Source organism: Brachyistius frenatus, unplaced genomic scaffold (genome assembly GCF_029030835.1).
Source record: "Brachyistius frenatus isolate BFR_SWC_R1_liver_20210118 unplaced genomic scaffold, ASM2903083v1 Contig_18, whole genome shotgun sequence".
Lineage (NCBI taxonomy): Eukaryota > Metazoa > Chordata > Actinopteri > Embiotocidae > Brachyistius > Brachyistius frenatus.
In genome coordinates this window covers 5,209,360-5,232,948 of record NW_027210617.1, presented here as the reverse complement: position 1 = coordinate 5,232,948, position 23,589 = coordinate 5,209,360, and the positions used below count along the sequence as shown (strand labels likewise).

Sequence of the window (23,589 nt, the reverse complement as noted above, 5' to 3'; positions counted from 1 at the left end):
TCCTGCCGTCTTTCTCTGAGGGGATCTCTCCTGTCTTTACCTAGTGCGAGTCCTGGTCTGGGTACCCCCCCGGAGTCCCCCCACACCCCTGTTCAGAGTGTGGGGTCATGCAGGGGTGAAGCTCCCGGTACCTCAGAAGGTTATTCAGGAGTCAAGCCGCACTGAGGCATTCACAGAGCGGGCAGACGCTCCGTCAACGCCGGGCTGCTGACCACTCAGCGGGCCTTTGGGCTGCCCCGCTAATGGGACAAGCACCCCCGGCTCCACCGTCCTTGTAACAGCGAACCATAAAAGAGCACAGGAGGATGCTAACCAAGATGAATGGCATTTTTTTTCTCAGCTCATTCTACACTAATCAGAGCTTTTCATTTGTTATGGCCTTGCTGCCAGCCCCTCCGCCGCAGCCTCCATTAGGGCCAGATAACGTATAAATTCATTAAAGTCAAAGAGGGACATTAAAATGGTCATTTGTCAGATCTCTCTTTGTGTGTCCCTAATGGTGGCACATGGTTCAAGGCATTGAGATGATTTTGGTAGGACGTTTTTTTCTCTCCAGTGCACTTAGAGGGGGACGTGGGAACTAGAAAAAAAAAAAGGTGCGTTTTGGCAATTGGCGATTTCTTAATTCACAAAATTTGCAATTTTTTTTTTAATTTACATAAATTCACAATATCAAAACCTTTGCTGCCCCCAAAATCGACTTTTTTTTAAATTTATTTTTGTTACATTGTATTTATTCCATCATAATCTTTTCATTGTTTTTCATTTTATTATATTTATTTTAAAAGTTGCCTAATTAGAGCCAATGTTTTATTTTGGTGATTATCTCATCCATCCATCAACTTCAGATTCCTACTCCCCCCACTCCAGCACACACACATACAAACTCTGTCAGTGAAGCAACCCTTTGCACTAATCCCTTTGTATTCACAGCCCCATTCCCACCAAACAATGTCCTAAAGCCTAATCCTAAACCAAGCTCACCAAACATGGGCCACCTGCTATCAAGTCAATTCAAAGCTAAAAGGCCAATGCAAGGCTCGATAGCAAATAGTCTAAAACAGGTCACCTTAAAAGACCATTGCAAAGACCATGAAGATCATGACTGCACTGAAACACACATACCAAATCTTTTTTTCAGTCTTTCTCTTTTTTGGCCCACTTTCTCTGTTTCCGTCCCTCTCTGGCTTCAGGATGGAGGTTCTGGCTGCGTCGTCATGGGAGATGACTCTCTCCATCTGCCTCTGCTGTCATTAGCCCATCTCCATCACGCTTTATCGGACGGACCTCCGCCACCCCCCACCCTCCTGGACCCTCTTCACCATCCTGACAACCCCTGCCCCCTGCTCTATACATAAGCCTGAGATGATAAGTGTTCCCCCTCTTTGTGCGGGCTGGGATAAGACAATGCCACACAGCACTACAGAACATCATCCATCTCATAGGTCATCAATCTGGCACACAAAAGATGAAATGTAGCTCGAACTCCCTTTTTGCAAAGGGGTTTCTCTTTGCTTGGAAGAAGCTCGTCTTCCAACTCTCTTGCGCCTTTTCACTGCTGGGTTCGTGGTTCACCAGGAAATTCTTCTCCCTCGTGTGGCCACATGGGAGGAAAGTAGTTAGTGCATGTCAGCTTTTTCTTGAAACACCAGTGCATAATTGCAATTGCACAAAAACCAAACAAGTATTCAGACATCATTTCAACACCAGTGACATGTACTCAGCAGCAGCAAAACATTTTTTAGACATGGAGAGCCTGATTGAAAACAGGCTGTCAGTCCACCAAGGGTCCTGAAGTGACACAGTAAGAGGCCTCTGCAAACCTTAAATGAATTTTTTTCGTGACGAATACTAATTAAGAGCCCTATGTCCCGTGAACAACACCATCTACCTCTTGTTTCTCCTCCTCTGTGCCTAATTTGGTTTACATTGTCTGGTGATCAGCATGGGACTTTTTGTCTTTGTTCACTGTCTGTGAAAGCAGCGGGGTCTTCGTTTTATTTATGTTTACATTCAGCAATACAGGACAACACGCTGAGGTTAAAAAGTTTTGAGCAATTTGTGAGCAAAAGTACATTCAGCTACTGGATTCTAGAGAACAACAGCACGTTGTTTTAACTCCTTTCATCTTAACTTGCTAATATACAGATTACATTTGATCATATTTAGCCATCATGACTATTATATTATATTATATTATATTATTATAGATTCTGCAAAGAGTACTGCAATATTTTTATTACAATAATAAATTGTTATTGTAGATTACAGTAGATACACAGTTTCAAGCTGACAACAGTAGCTGCCAGTAGTTTACTGTAATTTACCAAGGACAAGCCTTGTTAAACTTTTAGGTTGGGTTCAAATTGGGTGACTGCTTTGTTCTGAGTGATTTGATTGCTGATGAACAATGAACAATCTTGTTACCACTGTGTAGAAGTCTGCAAAATATTAAAACAAAATAATGGTACAATTGCTATTACCCGAGATGTTGTTTATTGTAACAACACTATAAATGAACTCAGTTCATCTTTAAATATAAACTGCTTTATCCAAAATGAACACTGGTAGTCATCATTTCCGCATTATATCAAGAGTGTGGAAATGCCAGTTTAATAGTCTAAAAATACTGTAACAATACAGAGATTTAAATTTAAAAGTACTGCAATATTACAATATTAATACAATATAATGATTTTATCAAGTCTGCTTCATTATCGGAGGATTTTAGACACTCACAAGTAGCGCGGTTGCTATTGTCCATTCATATGAAGTTATAGTTTGATGACTTTGATGACTTTTTTCATGTTTCGGACCAAAAAAAAGAAGACATATTGAAGCTACTTCTTCAATAACAGCAATGTGGCCAAAGCCCCTAATCCATTTTACATGCATGTTCTGTTAAATCGTTCGAACAACATATCAGGTTAACCTGTTAATCTGCTGTCCATGTCTGAGTCTGAGGGGCTTTACACACAATCAATATGATGAGCCCTGAACTGTCCACAGACTAAAGACATCGTCCATTACCACATCACTCCAATCAGACATGCTTCGTCATCATCATCAGGTTGGCACGAAGCAGACACGTGGTTGATCTTTTTAGGATCTGTTAGCAGTGTAACCTTATACTCCGATAAGGTGCACACACACAGTCATATTGGAAATAAAGAGTCTTGCCAAGTATAAACAATACAGATTTTACCGATGATTAAAATAGCTGATTAGGTTTTATATTATAGGTGGACTGCGGACTCCAGGCAGATGGGTGACCTCTTTATTAGTCTTTAACTAGCAGTAATAAGTTAATAAGACAGAGTGGGGGGCTTGTTCTGATTGAGAGGAGCTGAACCAGTCCAGCAGGGAATCAACCAGACCACCTCAGGTTAATCTTGCTACGGCCTGAAATGCCCATGGAGGATTAGGCCCGTTGTACACCTGCTGCTGATTTTTAACACACAGTGTCACCAATGACTGACGGTGGAATTTCAACATTAAAAAGTCTAAGAGCTGGTTTATTCTGTTACATACTGTACGTGTCTGTCCGATGTTTACAGTTTAACTGGATAAGAAGTGGCTCTAAGTGATTTAACACAACAAAGCTCTTCCAGATCACAAAAGGCAATATACAATTTGTTTTCCAGGCATTATACAGTATAGCATATCAGTCTCTTTTTACAAATGTTCTTCTATGTAATGAAAAATGTTATACAGATCCATGTAAATAACATTTCCCCACTCATTTACTCATAGAACTGGGATTATGATGGATAAACCTGGAGTGCAGTCACAGAGACTTTGTCCTCAAACAGGGTATCAATGTGCACGACAGGGGCTCAAAGCCGGATGCTTGTACTCCCTGTCGTGAAACAATTCCCATCAGGAGTGACAGGTCAGCAGCAAATAAGCCACACGGAAGCATCCATCCGTCCAATCCACACCAACTCAGATCACCACAGTGGTTTTCATAAGCAGCCACTCTTTAAGCACCCTGGTAAAAAGCAGGCTGACTAATAGTAAAAATACAAATCAGTTTATGGACAAAACGTATCGGTTTTAATAGAAACTACATTAGAAACACATAGAAGTGTATTTATTTTTCTTCTGTGAAGGCTTTTTATGCACATAGAGAAACTGACAAACTAATGAAGCCTGAGTAAGTGTGCAGTCCAGCAGAGGACTTCATTCTGACCTGACGGAGAACCGACTGGATGAATGAACAGAACAGACACAGAGCTTCAGCAGCCACCTAAACTGAAACGCTGTGATGTAGAGAACAGACTGAATGTGCTGTGCACCTCAATGGATAAGATATGTTTGTCTGTAAACAGTGTGATTTGGCAAAACAATCAAGGTCCACTCACTTGTTTGACTCTTTTTTTGACAACACAAAAAGCCCCTCTATTTCAGTAGTGCATAATTCTGTTTAAATTATGCTGCACAATTAAGAGCTTAATTTTCCGCGTTTACTCTTTTTGCAACTATTGGCTTGCTAAGATCAGTTATGTGACGTAGGCGCCCTAGATAGCTGCCTCACGTGTTTGTGTGTGGAGAAGTGGATTTAGAAATCAATAAATATCTCTTTTTGGAGACGCCATCCACGTGGTACTGTTGGAGCGAGGTGTAAAGGACAGGGTTTGAACTTGTATAGGTCACCCCCATGAGACATCCAGTCGCCCTCCTGACGCTCTTCATTGACCCGAACACACTGGAAGTCTGTGACATAGTCAAAGTCCTGGGGCCTACCATCCAGAGTAACTAGCAATGGGACAGTCAGATAGATCACATGTTGACCTCAGCAAACAGCAAGCTTTTTGGTCTGCATTGCCTGAAGATCTTTGGTGTCCGAAAACCAGAACTGGTTTCCATCTATACATGTGTGCCTGGTGAGTAGGCAGTTCCTGTTTGGCACAGTTCCCTTACAGACCGGCTAAAAGCACAAAGACACAAACTTGTACAATCATACTTGTCTAGAGGTAATCAGGGTACCCAAAGGCTCTCTGCACTCAACGGTGGTTTGACTTTGCCAGACTGTTGCTTAAGTTCAGTGACAGGCTACCCCACCTTAGGGAGGAGCTCACAGATTCTACGACAAGGGACTCAAACAAACTGACCATCAATAGATGTCCAATTGAGAGATACAGGCGGTCACCACTGCGGCAACATCCTTGATGCACATACGCACACATTCAAATACGCAGTACCCAATACAATGTCATTCTGTCTTAACACAACGCGAGATACTCAGGCCAAGTGATGTAGATGAAAAGTTCACAACCACATTTCTGATATATAAATTTTTACACAGACACAGAGTAACAATGTTACATTTCAGCCCCAGATCCCAAACTCATGCTGCCAGTTACCAACACCAGGACTCATCACTGTTAGACCTGATGTAATATGAGCATCACATAAAGATAAATTAGAACGTGTCAGAGTCTGTGTCTCAATCACTGGATGCATTAAATGTATAATTGGCAACAGAGAGGAAAATGCACTTACCCGATAGACATCCTCATAACAAAATGCAGCTGTTGTCGGGGTTGAGTGCAGAGGCATCAATAATTTTGTTGCTTTACAGGGTTCGTGTCTTCTCAGTGTTTACAGCAGGCAGTGACAGCTTACTGGTTAAGGAATCCCCACTGCTCCTTAGGTAGTTTTATGAAACGCTATGTCTTTGTACATGCTGTATTTTCACCATGCATGCCCTGCTGGGTATATCTGAGGAACTGTCCGTCCTGGGCCTTCATATCATCTGCAGTAATGTTAACATCCTGAGAGGTATCTTTCTTACCTTCAAAATCCAGCTTTTATTGGTGCCGGTCAGTGACTACCAGCATTGTGTTTAGACCTTCAACATCACCTAAATGACCCTCTAAGTTTCACAGTCACTCTCGTTTCCAGGTTTTGACTGATCTCCACACGCGGACGTTTATGGAGTAAAAAAACGATCCATTATGATCCATTACAATCCGCCTATTTGCTCATGCTCAAATTCCAAAACATTGCACTCCGACTAACAGGAAGTAAAAGTCAGGTAACTTTTGATTGCGGGTGTGCTCATAGGCTGAATAAGGTCACCTGTGTTGCCTTTATTTATTTTTTGTTTAAACATTTAAAAAAATAAAAATAAAAATATATGTATATTTATGAATGTGTTTATTCAAGTTTTTTTTAATTATAAATTGTAATATTGCACAATAAAAACAATTATGTATACATGTAATGTCATTAAGGAGCCTACACCAGAGGCGGCGCCAGAGAGGGCCTACACGTAGAATATATATTTTTTGTTTTTATAATTGCAGCGTTCCAATTTTTTAGGTTTATTTTGTATGATTGTTGCATCATATCAGAACAAAAATAATTCTGTGATTTTAATGACGGATGCCTTTGTTATCCTGTGATAATGCTGAGAGGTCAGTGAAACTAGTACCATTGAGTAAAACTGAAACCCTGCCCTCTGCCTGACAACTGAAATCCGAGAGTTGTGCCCTTTAATACCTGAGAATTTCACTTTTAAGCCGTCACATTGTGTCACTTCACTTTTTCTAAACTCAGTGCCATCCTTTCCAGAGGCCTATTTAAAACACTGACCTCGCCATACCAAGCCGTGGAGCACGCGGTGCTCTGCTGCCCTCTGTTGGCCCAGTTTATAATCACCAGCACTCATTTTAAGCAGTCCTGTTCTCGCTGCGCTACAATTCGGTCCCTCGGCGGCACCCGTAGATTTACGGTTAAGTCAGACGTGTATCTTTGGGTCAAGCAGGAAGTTTCCAACTTGACAGCCGTGACGAACAATGCTTTGAGTCCTTGCTTGATCGCAGCCTGTACAGTTTGATAAGTTACTAATGAATTCACAGGAGGATGTCATCCGGTTTGACGTTAGACTTCGAAAATCATCAATCAGCGATGGGTAGTGAGCCAGGCGTCATCTCCATTGACCATGGAGGAGAGTGGGGTGAGTTAACACTTTCTATTTAGATGGATGGGTAGCTACAGCCAGCTGCCAGCTGAAAATAACGGATATCATCATAAGGGCACAAGATTAGATACAATTTATAAAACGTATGTCATTTCAAAAACCTGCGTACACACGTGTGGGGTCGATGTTTGTTTCCCTACAATTAGAGCCTGAGCTAACCGGTTAACATTAGCTGCAGATGCTGAGATGATGTAACCTGCTCAGCCTGGATGTAAATAATGATCAGCACTATGACTGCACAGTGCACTGTCTAAAAATGTGTAATCCAGATGCAACACTCGCCACATGGATCTCACAGTGCTTAACATGCGCCCCCCCAAAAAACATGGTTTGGTGCTCTAATTTTTAAGCTCAGCTGAAGTGACATATTTTACTGTGAGATGAATATTAATGTATGAAAATATTTGACATAAAGGTGAATACGTATACAATAGTTTTATCTGGCGCCGTTTCATTTTACTGATAATTAATAATATTGGCATATCGTACACCTGATCCTGTGATTATTAGTATGTTGATGTTGTGTTGCAAACACTTTTGTTTTGTTTCCTTTGCTCGTGTTTCATGCTGAATTCACTCTTTGTTTGTTGTTTTGTTAAATTAAGAGATTTATGTATTATTGTTTGTTTGGCCAATGGTGTTATATTTGTATTTTTTATGACAAAAATGTATTAGTTTCCCAGAGTACATAATGCACACATGCACTATTCATTGCATACTGCAGCACTATCTAGTTACGCTAAAAGGCCAGTCTAAAATGTGCAATATAGTGTTCTTTAAAAAAATATATATATATATATGTATATATATATATAGAGAGAGAGTTTTGGGTACAAATTACTGTATGGTTACAGATAACCCAGAAAAGTGCGAGTTAAAACAAGTGTTGTTTTTATATTTTTGTTGAGTGTGCCTGTACCTGTATTTTCTTTTTATTAGTCTCCTAATGAAACTGTGCATTGGACTGAAAGCAGTACGACTCATGTTGTATGCTGTATGCTCACTGTTCCACAGACATAAGCCTGTTTGATGAGCTAGAAAACCTGGGAGATGCAGATGAGCTGCTGCAGGCCCTCGACATGGCTGGCTACGTGAGTGACTCATCTTCTCAAAATGCAAATAGTGGGAACTGAAACGTAGTTTCACATTAAAATTGAGCAACAGGAATCTAAAAAAGTGTGAAATTTGCTTATGAAGGTGCAGCGCTGACACTAATAATCATGTTAGATTATGATGGAAAAGCAGGTGATACCAGAACAGCAGCACCCAACATACAATGTGTAGAGGCAGAGTTTACCGTAGGCAATAACAGGAATTTTTACGATAGGTTTGTCGACTGATTCTCGAACATTTTCTGACTTGTATGACATAACGTATTTACACATTGGCATTGCTTAAAAAAAAAAAAAATCATATCTTCTTATCTGATATTTTAGACTGATTATCATACCTTATGTTTCTTTTCAATCTGCATTTTCAAAAAGTCAGTTATTTATAAAGTGTGTGTTTGGTTTCCCAGGCCTCAGTAGGTGCAGATCTGGACTTTGATATAGACATTCCTTTGTGGAACGAAATGGACACGAGCAGCACCTGCACAGGTACAGACACACGGGTGTTTACATGTGTCACATTTCAGCGTGAAATGAGATTATAGAATATTATCAGCAATAATTGTTATTTTGCTGCCGACAGATTTAATTGTAATATTGAGGAAAATAGAGGAATGCTTTCCTCAGATTGTTAACATTATTATTATTATTATTATTTTTTCTGAACCTAACAACCCATCAAAATGTTTACTCGAAGTACTATTTCCTGAAGCAATTGTAAAAAACTGATTTGCATTTCATATTTTGATCCCTGCTTTATGACTGAAATGTAAAGTGCTTTGACTGGGTGACACTTGAAAGACATAGTGACTTATGCTGTACGAACCTACATCATAAATATGAGGCATTTTTCTGTGTGTCCTTGTGCATCCAGATGGTGAGGTGAGTGTGGACTCTCTGTCACCTGCCCACACTCTAAGCTCTGTCCCCTCTCCTGCCGCTGTGGAGGCCTTGTCCCCATACTCCTTACAAGTAAGTCACTGTCTCAAGCTCTATGTCCTTCCTGGGCTTCAGCATTTGAATTATATGTCCAATGTAAATTTAACCTTTTATTTTTTTGCTTGTCAGTATTGACATATATAGCCATTGTTGTATGTGGTAGGAACAAAGGAAATTTTCACCAGATGGTGTCCAAACAATGACAGCTGCTCGTTGGTTTTCAGATAGTCACCGCACACACTTGAGAGACTTATTAACAAAAGCCTTAAACACCTTGTCAGACTAATGATTTACTGTCCATCAGAGCTGTGTGTCAACCCCTCGTTAAAAAAGGTGCTGACAACTTCAAGCATATTAGCATAATTCAGCAGGCAGATGTTCCCACAGTGTGTCAAAACAAGGACAAGGGTTACGTCTTTTACTGGCCCCAACACAGTCTGCACACATTTGTCTAATAATAGAATCATCCTGATTCAATCCAAGGACACATTTGTCCACAAGACTTTTTGAATATTGACAAGGACGGGAATATCAATGACTTCACAAAAGTAAAACATATTTGAACCTGTGTTTACTGCTGGTATCTAAATAAAAAGTTGTCCACGGGATACAGGATTCTAGTTTAAGTATAATGTGTTTCTCAATCCAGGATGAAGCTCTGTCTCTGCAGTCACAGCCCTCTCCCGTCTCAGTCTGCTCAGAGTCCAGTGGCTTTTCTGAAATCTCTCCCGCACCTGCGAAGAAACCCATAAAGAGGACCGGTCAGGTGACACGAGGTGAAAACAAGGGAAATTCCTGCACCTCAATCTTGATTTGCAGAATTCTGGGATGTGAGAAAGACAATGAATAGAGGATAAGTGGGCTGTCATCAGAAGAGAGGTGGTGTTTTGACAAAAAAAAAAAAAAAATCTCCTCTTAAAGTACCCTGAAACTGTAATTGCACATTTACTTACCTGAGCTCAGAGTCAGCCTTACGTATATTTACATAAATCCTGTTTTCTTGTCTCTCCTTCTATCCCTGTCCCTTGACACTCACACACACCAGCCAAACCAGCTCAGCAAGTCAAGAGGCCGATTCAGATTGGCCCAACGGTTTCCATCCAGCCCAAACCACTGATTACAGCTGTGCCCTTGGCTCAATCAGCAGCTCCCCTGCAGGCCAAGACAATCATCATCCAGCCCCTGCAGACCACCATGCTGCCTGTAGTCAAACCAGCACCGGTCAACATCCAACCAGCACCCTCTGCAGGTCAGAGCGCACACTGCAACACAGACTCACCTTGGGCCCATTGCCTCTCATCACACTGGATTGCATCAGACCAGTGCATTGGGCAAATCAGCAGGCACTGGCAGTGTGATATTCTTCACTCAGAGTATTGTGCAACTCACTGTAATTCAGCAACATGTCATTACTGATGAATTTGGTTGGCATTCCGGCTTCAACTACAATTTTGTTGTTGTGTCTTGGCCAGTAGATGGTGCTTTAACCTCAGTTTTTGCTCATCAGAGAGCCTCAGTGTTCCATGCTTTTATGATGATTAGATCATAATAAATCCATCAAACATGATTTTTTTTGTGTGTGTGTGTGACCATATGTTAAAGTTAAGTCTACATTTGTAAAAACGATCCTTCTTTTGGCAATCTACCATCATAAATACCCAGTTAAGAAAGTTTGCCTCAATCCAAACCAAAGAGTATTTATGGGCTGCCGTTGCCTTCATTCCATTATTTCTGTTGTTTTGTGGTTTAGCCTGCCTGGTTTACCAATTTCTCTCTGTCAGCAGCACCTAGTCCAATGCAAATACTTATGTCACTTCCTGGGACCCATGTGGGCAGAGTATCTGACCTCTCTTGAAGTGAATTTGAACTTGGCTCTCCCGTCTGCCTGGTAACGGCCAAGACGGCAGATGTTTAAGGCAGAGACATCCAAGTGTTGGACCCCAGATGGAAGTCCCGTCAAGCCTGCTCGGCGTCATGAAACTCATTGATTTAAGATCTCCTCAATGTTCACAGCTGAGGAGCACAACTCTATCCATCAGGGAGATGAAAGAAAGAAATCAGAGATCATTATTTCCAAGTTAGACTGTAACCAGTGCAGTCATGTATTTTTAAGGAAATAGTGGGCTCCACTCTGGGAGGCTTCTTACATGAACAGGACATTAATGAACATGGACATCATTGTGTTTTATGGAAGTTTCGCTAGTTTATTTCTTTTTTGGCCATTTAAAATGTGGGCACACACATACGTGCACATGTATGTGTGTTCATGCACATACAAGTCACACGCCTCTCAGTTTGGAATGTGAAAGTTTAAGAGGTCACAGGTCAAGAGGGCAAACATCTTCTCCACCTGTACTTGAAACACAATGAGTCCCATTAAAGACGAGGGGTTAATGCAGGTCAGCAGAGGTGGGGAGGGGGTTCAAAGGACTGGACTGTACCATCTGCAGCAGGAGGCTCTTTAAACAGCTTCTAGCTGGTATAGAAAAGTAGAATAAATCTTTTTGTCATTGCTGCAAAGACAAATGTGGGATAGAAACATAAAAACAGGAACAAACTCACTCACACACATAATCGCAGTCTGCATTAGTCAATGTTAATCATATAGTAAAAATAGGATTATATTATAACGAAGACCTGTAATTTGATGATGTGTATGTTTTGCGTCTCATTGCAGGTCGTCCAATTGTGCTGTCACAGCCGAGCCAGTTACTGCAGATCCAGACGCCACAGGCCATTGCTGGCAGTGTGGTTGCTATGTCAACGCTTACCCAGGACAAGCCTATCCCTGTCGCTCCTCCCCCAGTGGTCTCTGTCACACTTCGGACCCCTTCTTCAGATGACGATGTGAGTCTATTAACACTGACAGTTTAGAGGAACAGAAGAGTACTGAATGACAAAATTGAAACTCCTGCTTTAAGAACTGTCATCCAGAAAATGAAACATAATTCAGGAAGTTAATGGCAAAAATGAATAATGCCTTTTATTTTAATATTTTCATGGTTTACTTTGTCTTAAATGGTTGACCTTAACATAACTTTACGCTCTTATGTGGGAGATACTAATGCTATCCCAGTTTGCAAGCATGGCAGATTTACTTTTCTTTTATTATGGCAAGAACAAAACCAGCTATCCTTAATTTGTGTGTCAGTTCAGTCTGTGACTCAACATGGTTACCCAAGTTTCTGTGTATGTTGACAAGGTGACCAATGAACCTCTTTCTCTGTGGTTACAAAATGGTATACTGTTTTATGTGAAATCAGGTCAGTACCGGCTCCGACATGGCCATGGGAGCTGATTGCTGCCATTCTAGCCAATTCAATGTTCTTCCAGCAGAAGCGCCACAGCGTGTCAGTAGATAAAATTACATGCCAACTTTATTTTTGACAAAAGCCGGAATGAGATCCTGTCAAGCTCCACGGAGCATATATTTGTAATTTTGAAAGGCTTATTCTAAAGTAATGAAAACACAATTCTTCAATTCTTTCAAGTGATTATACGCTAATAAAAACAATTCTAAATATTACATTTCTGCAAATAGATCAACCTAAATCCTCCACACACTAAACCCTAAAGTAGTATAATGTTCCCAAACCCTGTGTGCCTGAATGGAGATCTAATATCCCAAACAAAAAAAATCGAGCACACAATGTTTGACATCCTTGTCAAACACTTTTTCCTCACCACCTGTGTCGTAGAAGTGCATGTGCCTTCAATTAATATAGCAGAAATAGAAAAAAACGCTCTTAAGGGCACTCTTGTGTGGACATGCAAGGGCTTGCCAGTGTGCACTTGCATGCAGCTGCATGTTTATGAGCAGCCTCATGGGCGTGCATGCAGTCGCCCACTGTGTAGCTGTGATGTTGTGGTGGCCATGTTCTCGCTTGGACTGGATCCCGTCCAACCTAAACTCTCTCATCTTCACCTATTTTTTGTATTTGTTTTAATTTCACAAACCATTAACTTTAATTTTTGTTTCAAATATGAGAATATAGTGTTGATGGAAGGGCGTTTATACTTATTATATATAATGATGAATGAATTTTTCCACACTGAGCAGAAAAGTTATTCCACTGCTTGGACCATGCCAGTCAGGAAAAGATGCAAATTACTATTTTCTTCTAAAAAGAATGACACTCAGGAACATTTATTCACCTTAAACCAAAATATCACATCAAATTTAATAATTTTTCAGTCCTGAATCAACTCAACTCAACTCGGTTTTATTTGTCACACCTTTCATGAAAGAAACAATAAAATTCAGGGCACCTCAATTAAAAGCCAAGCTAAAAAGATATGTCTTAAGTTTTTTTCTTTTTAAAATGTCAGATCCTCAGGTAGACTAGTCCGAAGCACAAGGCCACAGTGGCTAAAAACAGACTCCCCATACGTTTTAGTAGAGATTCTGGGAATAACCAAGAGGCCAGCAGAAGAGGATCTGAAGGATCTGTTAGGCTTGGGCATACCTTAAAAGCAAGCCTGATAGGTTAAAACCAGCACAACATCCAAGAAACAATTTTATAACTAATGGGGAACCAGTGCAATTACTTTAAAATAGGCATTAGATGTTCTGTGTTTGTTCTTTGTCCGAACTCATTCTGGACAAGTTGCAAGTGGCTCGTAGCCTTTTTTTTTTTTTTTTTTTTTAGAAAAACCAAACATGTTTCTCTGTGTCAGCCTGTTAGAGGAATTGTCTGACTTTAGCAAGTTTCCTGTGATGATAAAAGGAAAATGTTGTTATATTTCTAATGCAAGTCAAACTCAAAGCCAAGGTCACAGTCCAAGATGACTCCAAGGTTTTTGACTTGATCCGTGGTATGAAGAGCTAGTCAAAAGGTACATCTTCACCAGGTGCAGCAGCACGTTGAAATGATGTAATATTAAGTGCTGACATGCAAATGGTTGTTGCATGTGACTTTATTACAAGTTTTTACCTCTTCCTAAGAAAAAGAGACGCACAATAGTTTCTACATTTAATCAGATAGTTTTATTTTCAAAAAGGGGGTAACTCAATCCAAACCTCTGTTAGAGTTACTGAAGTTTTTATGGAACCACAAACAATCCCAGATGATCATTACCGGCCTCTGCTGTTGTTTGTACCTGTGGGGTTTCGGAAACATGGACGTGTTATGTAATTGTAGAACCGTGTCAGAGCAGGACATGGCTCTCAGTGTGAATGACCAAGGGTAGATCTGTCTGTGTGTGTGTTGCGTTCAGGGGTGATGTCAGGACAGCTGCAGTGAACAGAAAGACACATGCACAAAAACATGAAAAACAAACACACAATGTTTCTCCGGGACAGACTAATTTCTCTCTGGCTGGTTTAATGACAGTAGACACACACGCAACTGAGATGTCAGGGAGTCTCATACGGTGCTGTTAACTGCTGCACAGACTGCCCCAGTAATTACAAAATTAAAGAAGAAAACTATGTTATAGTATGTTTTGTTTATGTACGTGCTTGTGGTCTCAATAAAAGCTCGCCCTCTTTTATGCGTGCTGCTCTTATGTTTTGGTAGGAGATGTTCTTATAAAGTCCTGAGGCAACTTTACTGGGCTCTGTTTCTGATTCTTTCTTCTGAAGAGTTAAACTGCAAAATCCTCCTCTTCTAGTCAGGACTGTCAGCTTCTGCTGCACAGCCCGAGAAATGCCGTGACTTGCAGCAACTTCTCTGTCATTTCAGGTTTTGTTCTAGTTCGTCATGTCTCGCTCTCGTCTGATTTTTAGTGAGTTGAGAAACATGTTCTCTCTCCATCTCCTGTGTTTGTCTTGCTTGTTTGGCGAGAAGGACTTCCACGTTCACACCCTTTCTAATTTTCGGGCTTATATTAAAATGAATGAAGTTGCAAAAATGCATTACTGAACACGTGTTTTTAATTATTTGTGGAACGTCCCTTTAAATCATCTGCAGAAAATTTACCAAATTTTCCACCATTATCATCTTGTAGGAATAATGTGTGGCCCTGTTACATTTGAACATGAAAAACATGAGTCACAACCCAATGTCACAATGGTTTATTTTATCAGTCTACTTCATTTATTTTGACATTAACCATGTTTTCCATCCATTTTTTTAATGATTAACCTCAACTGAAAAGTGTCTGTTGTTTAACGAATGGTAATAGTTGACCTGTGGCTGTAAAAATAGTCGGCCACTGAGAGGGCGGAGAGGAGCATGTCCAATTATTGTGGGCATAATTGAGTCTGGAGAAGCACTTTTTGTGCCAGACCTCGAGAGCAGTGTCAAGGAATTTCAAACCCCAGAAGCCAAAACTAATATGCCTCTTAGCTATTTGTAAAGCATACCAAAGTCAATAAAGTTTACAATAGGTGATTAAAGGGGAGGGACTGCATACATTAATTGTGAGAGTGGGGAAAGTAGTTCTGTATACTTATTTCTCAAGAGAAAGTTGTGGTAGTTTAGTGGACCTTAAAAAGGCATCTTAAATAGCAACTTGAGCATTTTTTTACACCATCTTTTTGTAAAAGCTGGACAAATACTGTATGTTTAAATGATTGTCATATGCACTCTACAGTGATTTCAATAGACTGCGTTGTTTGTGTGGCTCAACAAGAAGCTCATGTGTGGCTTCACACTGTGAGAGAGTGTGTGTCTGTGTTCGGACCCTGCAGCTGTGTTCACTCGCTGTGGTTTGGCTGCAGCACATTGGTGGACTTTAGGCCGGAGGATGTGTAAAATGCCTTTAAAGATGGCATGCTTGTGCCAGGTGTTGTATCTGCTGTATGTCTGTGTGTATGTGTCACTGTTTCTGGTTTTTTTTTCTCACAGTACAGCATATATTGGCCTATAGGTAGCCTATGTAAGCCTGGGCGTTAAACGGCTGGTAGTGATTACATGCTTCAGACAGGTGTTGTGCACGATGAAACATTTTGCGACAGCTGTAAACAGCCATCAGGGACTGGCTCAGTGTAATGTAATGGGCTCCTACACAGCCGGGGATTTAGCTCTGTGTGCGCGCGCGTGTGTCTGTGTGTGCACATGCGTATGTGTGTTTGTGTTTGTGTGCGTGTGCATGCGTGTGTGTGTGTGTTTTAGACAAACTGAAAAACACTCCAGCCTGAAATTGCAGGCTACAACAAATCCTGCTATTAGTAGGATGGGAGGATTTATGCTCGGGGCCCCCAGGACAGCATGGTGTGATTCTGAAGGGAAAGCGGTCCTTTACACCTAGTAGAGCTCGACCGATTTATCAGTCAGACAATTTCAAAGGGTGATATTGGCTTTTCACAGATATATCAGTATTGTTGTATATGTTGTCTGACATGCACTGATGTGGAAACATTTTATCACAGAAAAAGATGATTGGGATCATTTAGAAATTGTTTCATTTGTATGTTTTTTTGGTTTTAAATTTAGAGTTATTTATAACTATTGCATTCCTAGTGAAGCGGCGGCACAGTGGTGCAGTGGTTAGCATTATGCTGTGAGGCGATATAGGTTCCGGGTTCAAATCCGGGCCTGGGCCTTTCTGTGCGGAGTTTGCATGTTCTCCCTGTGCCTGTGTTAATTCTCTCCAGGCACTCCAGCTTCCTCCCACCATCCAAAGACATGCACCTCAGGTTAATTGGTGGTTCTACAAATGTCCCTTAGGTGTGAATGGTCTTTGTTTCCATCTGTCTCTGTGTTGGACCTGTGATGGACTGGCGTGTCCAGGGTGAACCCTGCCTTCACCCAAAGTGAGTTTTATATATATATATATATATATAAGATAACATTTAGCGTTAAATTGTAAAATTGATCATGTCAGTATCGGCCTCAAGAATCCAGCATCAGTCGGACTCGAACACGTAGCCCAGAAGTTTATACTTTTATGTCTGTTCTTCAATATCAGTGTATTTCCAAAGCTGGACAGGAACAAGGAAACCTGATTAAAAACATCTTTCTAAAACATTACATCACACTGCTCAGATCCTGTTCGATAGAGTATTGATTTTTGTCAGATTATTTAACAATCATACAGTTAAAAATCTATCATATAATCTAGGGGTGTAACAATACTTCATATTCTACTGTTTAATACAAGACTCTTAATGGAATGCACTAGTTGAGTTTTAATCATGATGCATTGAAAATCTGTTTCACTTCACCGGAGAGTTTGATTTATGTTTTATCGCCACATCTGTTTTCATTACAATGTGCAAAACCTGTTTTTTTTTTTGGTCATATTGCACTACTGTAAACACACCAGACACATTACCACTCAAATTTTACTAACAACATAACAGAGACAGGCAGTCCTTTTTTTTTTCTTGTTTTTTTTTACAAAACCCTGATGTAATGTATCAAATGGAAGTGTGAAATGTGTGAATTGTTTCTTCACTAACATGACCTTAAATATCGCAACGCAAAAAACAGCCACAAGACATCCATTAAACCCGTAAAATGAGTTGCTTTGCTTTTGCTCTGCTGCAACGTCTAACCCTAACACCCTTTAATAACACCTACAACAATGTAAGTTCTCGGTGGATTTCAAAATGCGGATGTGGTGAAGCTGAGCGCTGAAGAAGTGAACTGCAGTGCAAAATATGTAAAAAGCTAAACATTGTAGATTGATGTTTTTTTTCCCCTGTGGAACACATGGCACAGTTTTTAGGGTTTATAACCTACAGTTAAATCACCATTTTAACCCCCACCTGTTCAATGGAACCCTTCCCATTTGGATAGGTTAATGGTTAATCCAGCTTTTCCTTCCGGAGGAACCCTTGAGATCCTCAATGGCACTGGCACAGTCAGGCATGCTGGGATGTGTCGTTGTCGCCTTGGCAACTCACTTGTTTTTCTCTTTTCTCCTGTATTCATCCGTTGAGGAGTTATTGAGCAGGCAATCCCCTTTGGGCAACACCCTGAAGCACAATCATACAATTAGACACGTTCACACACGGCACTGTTCGGTGCACCAGCAGCTGTCTGCAGCTGGCCACTGTACAGCTGTGCCATGCTCCTCGTTGACTTTTCCCACCCACACTTAAATAGTTTGAACCACATCAGTGTTAGCCTCTCATCCATTCAAGTGGGCTTCAGTGAGAAATGCCACTCTGCCATTTTTTTTTTTTTACCCCCTGCCCCACATTTTCCTCCTCAGCCTCATTGTGGAGGCGATGTGAAGTTCCCCCTGCTCTCCACTCCCTGGTAACTGCTTACTTGCAGTGTTCCCAGGCTCGGCCTAGTGGCACGGCTCCCAGATCTGGGCTGGGAGACAGAGGGGTTTCTCAGGAGACAGAACACAAATACAGGGATCCAAATAACTTAATCACCAGCGGGGCTATTAGGCCCAGGATCTAAGAGACTTACCCTGGGGAGGGTGTTTGTGTTTGGAGAAGGGCACTAGAGGGGTAGCCAGGGACTGCATGGACAATGGAGGTGTTTGGGTAAGCGCTGCCATGGGTTGTGTTAATTTGCAAGAGGTCATGTTAAGATATGCACTATTTGGGTTGGCATGCCGGACTTTGATTTCAGTTCTCATCACACTGACGTCAAGCGGAAAGAATCCCGCAGCTAATGTTTTAAACTTTTTCTTCTGTATTTTTTTTCATTATTTTGTTTATTTTTTATAGACATATTTGTCTTGATTTGTAAGAAAGCCTCTCGTAAACAAATGGAGCAAATCTAAACAGAAAAAAGATGAATATTGTGTATTTATTTAGAGAATAACTTGAGTGTGTAAGGCCAAAATAATATCAATTAAGACTGACTTTGGCTAGACTTGCTTTTATACATCCAGACCTATAACGTATATGGTGCCCCCATGTTTATGTGTCTCCGATGTGAACCCATTTCTCAAAGAGTGAAACACTCGGTAAACACGACCTCCTTCACATACAGAACAGAGGCGTTGCAGACGACCTCCTGACCTCTCAGAGAATCTCGTTGTAAATATTTTCAAGCAGAAACTCAATTGTGTGCACTTAAGGGCTCTTGTCATTCCCATGAAATCTTCCTGGTAATTTCATCGAAAAAATTAATTCTCCTGTGAATGAAAATCCATCCTTAAACCAAATCCTTTGAGAATATAGATAAACATGATGTCAGACCAGTGAGAGGAACTTATGATCTACAGTCCAACAGGTGGCTCAGGCAGGCATTTCACTGCCATCTTACACTAGCTACCTTTCTTCCTTGTTTAGATAGGTGTGAGCGGATGACGGATGAAATCCACGTCTTTTCTTGAGTAATAACTTATGTCCCATGTTGTTCTTATGTCCCTGTTTCTGTCTTTGTCACATTCTCCCTCCGAAGTCTCTGATGTCCCAGAGGCAGCAGCGCATGATAAAGAACCGTGAGTCGGCCTCTCTGTCTCGCAAGAAGAAGAAAGAGTATCTGCTCTCGCTAGAAGCTCGGCTAAAAATGGCACTGTCCGAGAATGAGGTGCTCAAGTGTGAGAATGGCAACCTCAAGAGACAGCTGGAGGGCATGCTGAGTGAGGTGAGAGGCTGCAATCCACAGCTCTGAGAGCACTTCCATACAGCCTAGTCTTCTGTGGAGATTACAGTACATGTTCACAGTTAATGCTACAAGTTTGTGAAGTAACAAATGGAGATTTTTTTTTAATTTTTTTTAACAGCAAACTTGCAAATAAGTTAACAAGAAAAGACAAAAACTCTACACCCATACTTGATGTGTATCTGTGATTGTAGTTTGGACTATGATGTGTTTCTCTCCTTTTTCCTGCAGAATACTATACTCACTGCAACGGCACCCAAGAGGAGAGCTGTGTGTCTCATGGTGGTCTTGTGCTTCCTTGTGCTTAATGTTGGACCAATGAGGTGGGTGTGGGACAGTGGATGTCTGTATTCCTTGAAGCACCCTACACAGTAATATGACTGTGTCCAGCGGCTGAAATTCAATTCAAAGCAAAAGAACACTCATAATGGCAGAAACTGTGGTTCAAGATACACAAAGATCACTGTGACAAGTACTTGATTACTGCAGGAAAACAAATGGGAAGCCCCCATGACTCATTGTGGGAATCTCGCCTCACATGTAAGAGATTGTGCGGGAAAAAAGTTGATTAAAAACAGTGTAGGACATTTTCCGTTGAAGCAATAGGTTCTGTTTTCGCCCCCAAAGAACAAAGTTTAGGGACTTTTGTCAACTGTAAAGTGAAAAAAATTATTCATTAGTTGCCAACAGAGAAGATTTGTGTATTTTACTTTAAGTGACCGATTTTATCATTTAAAGTCATAATGCTCTCCTTTAAATAGTTCTAAGAAGTGGTATGTTGTCCTGTACTGCACATATGGTACATGTCCAGTCTCATCCTGACTGAAACAGATCTACTTGGAAGCCAAAGTGACAATTGAGAGTTCATTTGTGCCATATTGCTTTTGTATGTACAACACAGTCCTGTGATGCTGTTGCCAGAGTTTATAGGACTTCATGAGTAATGGGTGAATAAGCCTGAATAAACACAGCGCTGGGTTGTGGCAAAAGTAAACATTTCCCACTCGTGAATGTGAAACGAAATCTTTCCGGCTACAAAAGTAAGAAAGAAGTCAAACGTTTAAAACATTTGAATGTGGCAGTTTTTCTTACCTCTTCTTGTAATATTAACAATTGTGACAAAATTATAATGAGTTATATAAAACCACACTGGGGGAAAAAAGAGCCTGATTCCACCCAGCTAGCAGATGGAGGGATTGTGTAATTCGAGACAAAGTCGAGCTCACGGTTCACCTTCAACTACAATGGCAAGATTCAATGTTCTCATTTTATAAAAATGTTTGTTTTCCGCTGGGAATAACTTTCTCCACAACGATGCAAGCATCGAGTTGTTGGATCCGATCATCTGGTCTGTTCTCTGTGCTGGAAATGTGCTGTCTTAGTCGTTCTCTAGAGCTTCAACATGAATAAGTTCCCCAGGAACCATGAATGTTTTTATGTGTTTCGTGGTATTTACAGTAGCTGCAGTCTGTGTGTGCCTGTACCTGAGCTTGCGTCTGTGTTTTGTGTTTAGGCTCTCCTTTGGAATGTAAAATATGCCCGCTTTGAGGTCAGATCCCTTTGAAATGAAAATGCCACCCAGTGTAGTAATACCATTGTAAGCGACTGTGTGTATTTTTTCTGGTGTGTGTGTGCCCCACTGTGCTTTGGGTTGTGCAGCGGAGATCAGAGTTCAGATTCTGCTTGTGGCTAAAAACCTTCCTGTGCACAGGATGTGGGCCACATGGAATTCAGCGGTCATCTAAGCCCAGCATCAAGTTCTTTGTTTGAATTTGCTTCCTTCAACTCAATTGTCCTGATTTGACCTCACCTGTCTTCTTTTCCCTGACCTCGCCCGTTTTTTGTTTCATCAGTCTGTTTCAGGGCGGCTCCAAGCTCGAGGTGGCCTCCATGCAGCACAGCGGCAGACACCTGCTGGGTTTCTCGCCAGAGGCAGAAACTGAGGCCGTGATGGGCCCCAAGCCCCTCGGCAGCGGCCCCTCTGAGATGGCCGACAGGTAATGCGCTAAAATCCTTAGCACTCGTCACAACACTGTGTTCACCCACTAGGTCAGGATGCACCTGTGCCTGCGCTCGTTACGGCACGTGTAAACATGCGCGTCAACTGATTACCAGCTCTGTCCAAACCTTCTGACTGCCTCCGGGCCCCTGGCGAGTTGGCTGGCCGTTGTGCTTCGAGTAACAAGGTGGGAAATTGGGGTCAGACCTTGTTTGACATACAGCTTTATTCTGTTAGTAACGGTTTATTTTTGTAAGGGTTTATATATTTTCCTTTCTTTTTCAGATGCTCTTGAGGCCCAACAGTCGCATTTGTAAATTGCATGAATAACATTCCTGTTCGTTCCATTACCTGAGCCCCCAAGTCATGAAAATTATGTTTTGCAAGGTGGTCAAGGCATCTCATGTCTCCATGGCATTGCCAGCCTGTGTTGTGTGTTAGATCTCCATGTAGGGTATGTCAGATGTTAATGCAAACCATTCATCTGCAGTATCAGGTTCCCCAGCACCATTAAACCGGCGCAGGCAGGAAGGAACACATTAGCCTTTACAAAAGGGGTGACAGCACCAAGCGCAGCAGAGAGAAGGATGACAGGAGGAGATATGCAACCTAATCTCGGGGTCCCACTCAACAGGAAGGTGTGTGTGCTGCTAGGTTAATAAGGGCCCTTCAGTTAGAGCTATGATCAGGCCTCTGCGGTCTGACAGGTTGTCCCGGGGAACCATTTCCAGGACGGACGGGAACACGAGGCGTAGGCAACGTGTCGGCTCACATCAGGGAGGCCCTGGGGAGGGATTACGTCGGTGTTTTTTTCTTAACAAACCCCCTGCAGGTGGCCGCTAACTGTAGGTAGTCCACATCAGCACCTCGAGCAACACAATCAGTCACTCTCAGAGAGGTATTGCGTAAAATGTAATTAAAGTCAGAGTTAAATCTGATGAGGAAGGTAACGCAATGAACACTGTGTGCTGCGAATCAAGAACGTAAACCACCGCCTGCTAACAACCCGAACTCTTGGGCTGTTATCATCTGTCACTGTCAGCCTGCATGTGACCTGTGTGATGGTAACACTCACTTCTCTGGAGCGTGTTTATGATAATTATGATTTAAAGCAGCATCGAGTCAGAAACTCTGCACTTCCCCCTCGGATGCAAGTCAGCGTTTTCATGCATGGATTCAGCGACTGAAGCCCTGCCACCGCTGCACATGTCAAGCAAAAATAAAACTCATTAGCAACCAGAGTAGTTTAGTATAATTGTCCCCATATTGACGCCATGCTCATTTCTCCTTTTGGTGCCGTGTTGTTATACCTACAACAGAGGGCTTGCAGCCATGTCGGCGCTCTCTCTGCATTCAAAGCATATTCTTAATATGTGGGAAATATTTTTAGCAGATTGTTATTTGAAATTCAAACATATATTTCAGAGTGGCTTTACAGCAACAGTAAAGTTATCACTTTTTTTTCTTCGTCTAACTGCCTCCGTGTGCTTTTTATTCGGTTTTAGCTCCTTGGATAAGGCCCTGATGGTGGTGAAGGATCCTATCTTTCTCAGACCACCTCCCCCTTGCCAGCCTCCTGTTAACAGGACCAAGTGCATCGAGTAAGTATTATTTACTGTAAGGCCTACTGTATTGTCAGTTTCCTTCTTTTTCACAAAATCAGCCAAGATTTATGTGAAATTTAAGAAAGGATACCTTGTATTTACTTGGCAGGTTGGCCCATGAGTTGAGAGGTTGGGTCCACCGTCATGAAGTGCAGCAGACCAAATCCAGGCGCATGAGTAACAGCGGACACAAGCCCACCAGGACCATTCTGGTAAATCACAGCAGCATTTTTTAGAAAGCAGGAAAACATCATCTAGTGGGACAAATTTATATGATACTCATTGCTGGCAGTGAATCCAAAATGCTAACTATTTCAAGACATTACGTTCAGCGTAAAGGTTTTTTTTTTTTTTTGGCAATCGACAGCCTCTCTTTCACCACTGTTTCACCTTCCCCTTTTTTCTGCCTCTCATTTCTCTTTATTGAGCCGAGTTTAATCCGGCAGCCCTGAGAAAGTAAACATAACACTTGGAGGGGAGCTGTGGG

The 23,589-nt window shown here is 41.5% G+C and overlaps 1 protein-coding gene across 2 annotated transcripts in view; it reads left to right on the top strand.

Annotated features, from left to right (window-relative positions):
- The first annotated feature begins 6,733 nt into the window (after window positions 1-6,733).
- Window positions 6,734-23,589, top strand: part of atf6 (activating transcription factor 6) — a 30,525-nt gene continuing 13,669 nt past the window's right edge. For both annotated transcript variants that reach the window (XM_069695056.1, XM_069695054.1), the window contains exons 1-12: window positions 6,734-6,964; window positions 8,003-8,079; window positions 8,508-8,586; window positions 8,972-9,069; window positions 9,686-9,812; window positions 10,082-10,285; window positions 11,714-11,883; window positions 19,296-19,481; window positions 19,731-19,822; window positions 21,353-21,496; window positions 23,004-23,099; window positions 23,212-23,314. In XM_069695056.1, the coding sequence (XP_069551157.1) occupies window positions 6,871-6,964; window positions 8,003-8,079; window positions 8,508-8,586; window positions 8,972-9,069; window positions 9,686-9,812; window positions 10,082-10,285; window positions 11,714-11,883; window positions 19,296-19,481; window positions 19,731-19,822; window positions 21,353-21,496; window positions 23,004-23,099; window positions 23,212-23,314 (1,470 nt within the window). In that variant the 5' untranslated portion in view covers window positions 6,734-6,870. The remainder of the gene's footprint in view (window positions 6,965-8,002; window positions 8,080-8,507; window positions 8,587-8,971; window positions 9,070-9,685; window positions 9,813-10,081; window positions 10,286-11,713; window positions 11,884-19,295; window positions 19,482-19,730; window positions 19,823-21,352; window positions 21,497-23,003; window positions 23,100-23,211; window positions 23,315-23,589) is intronic.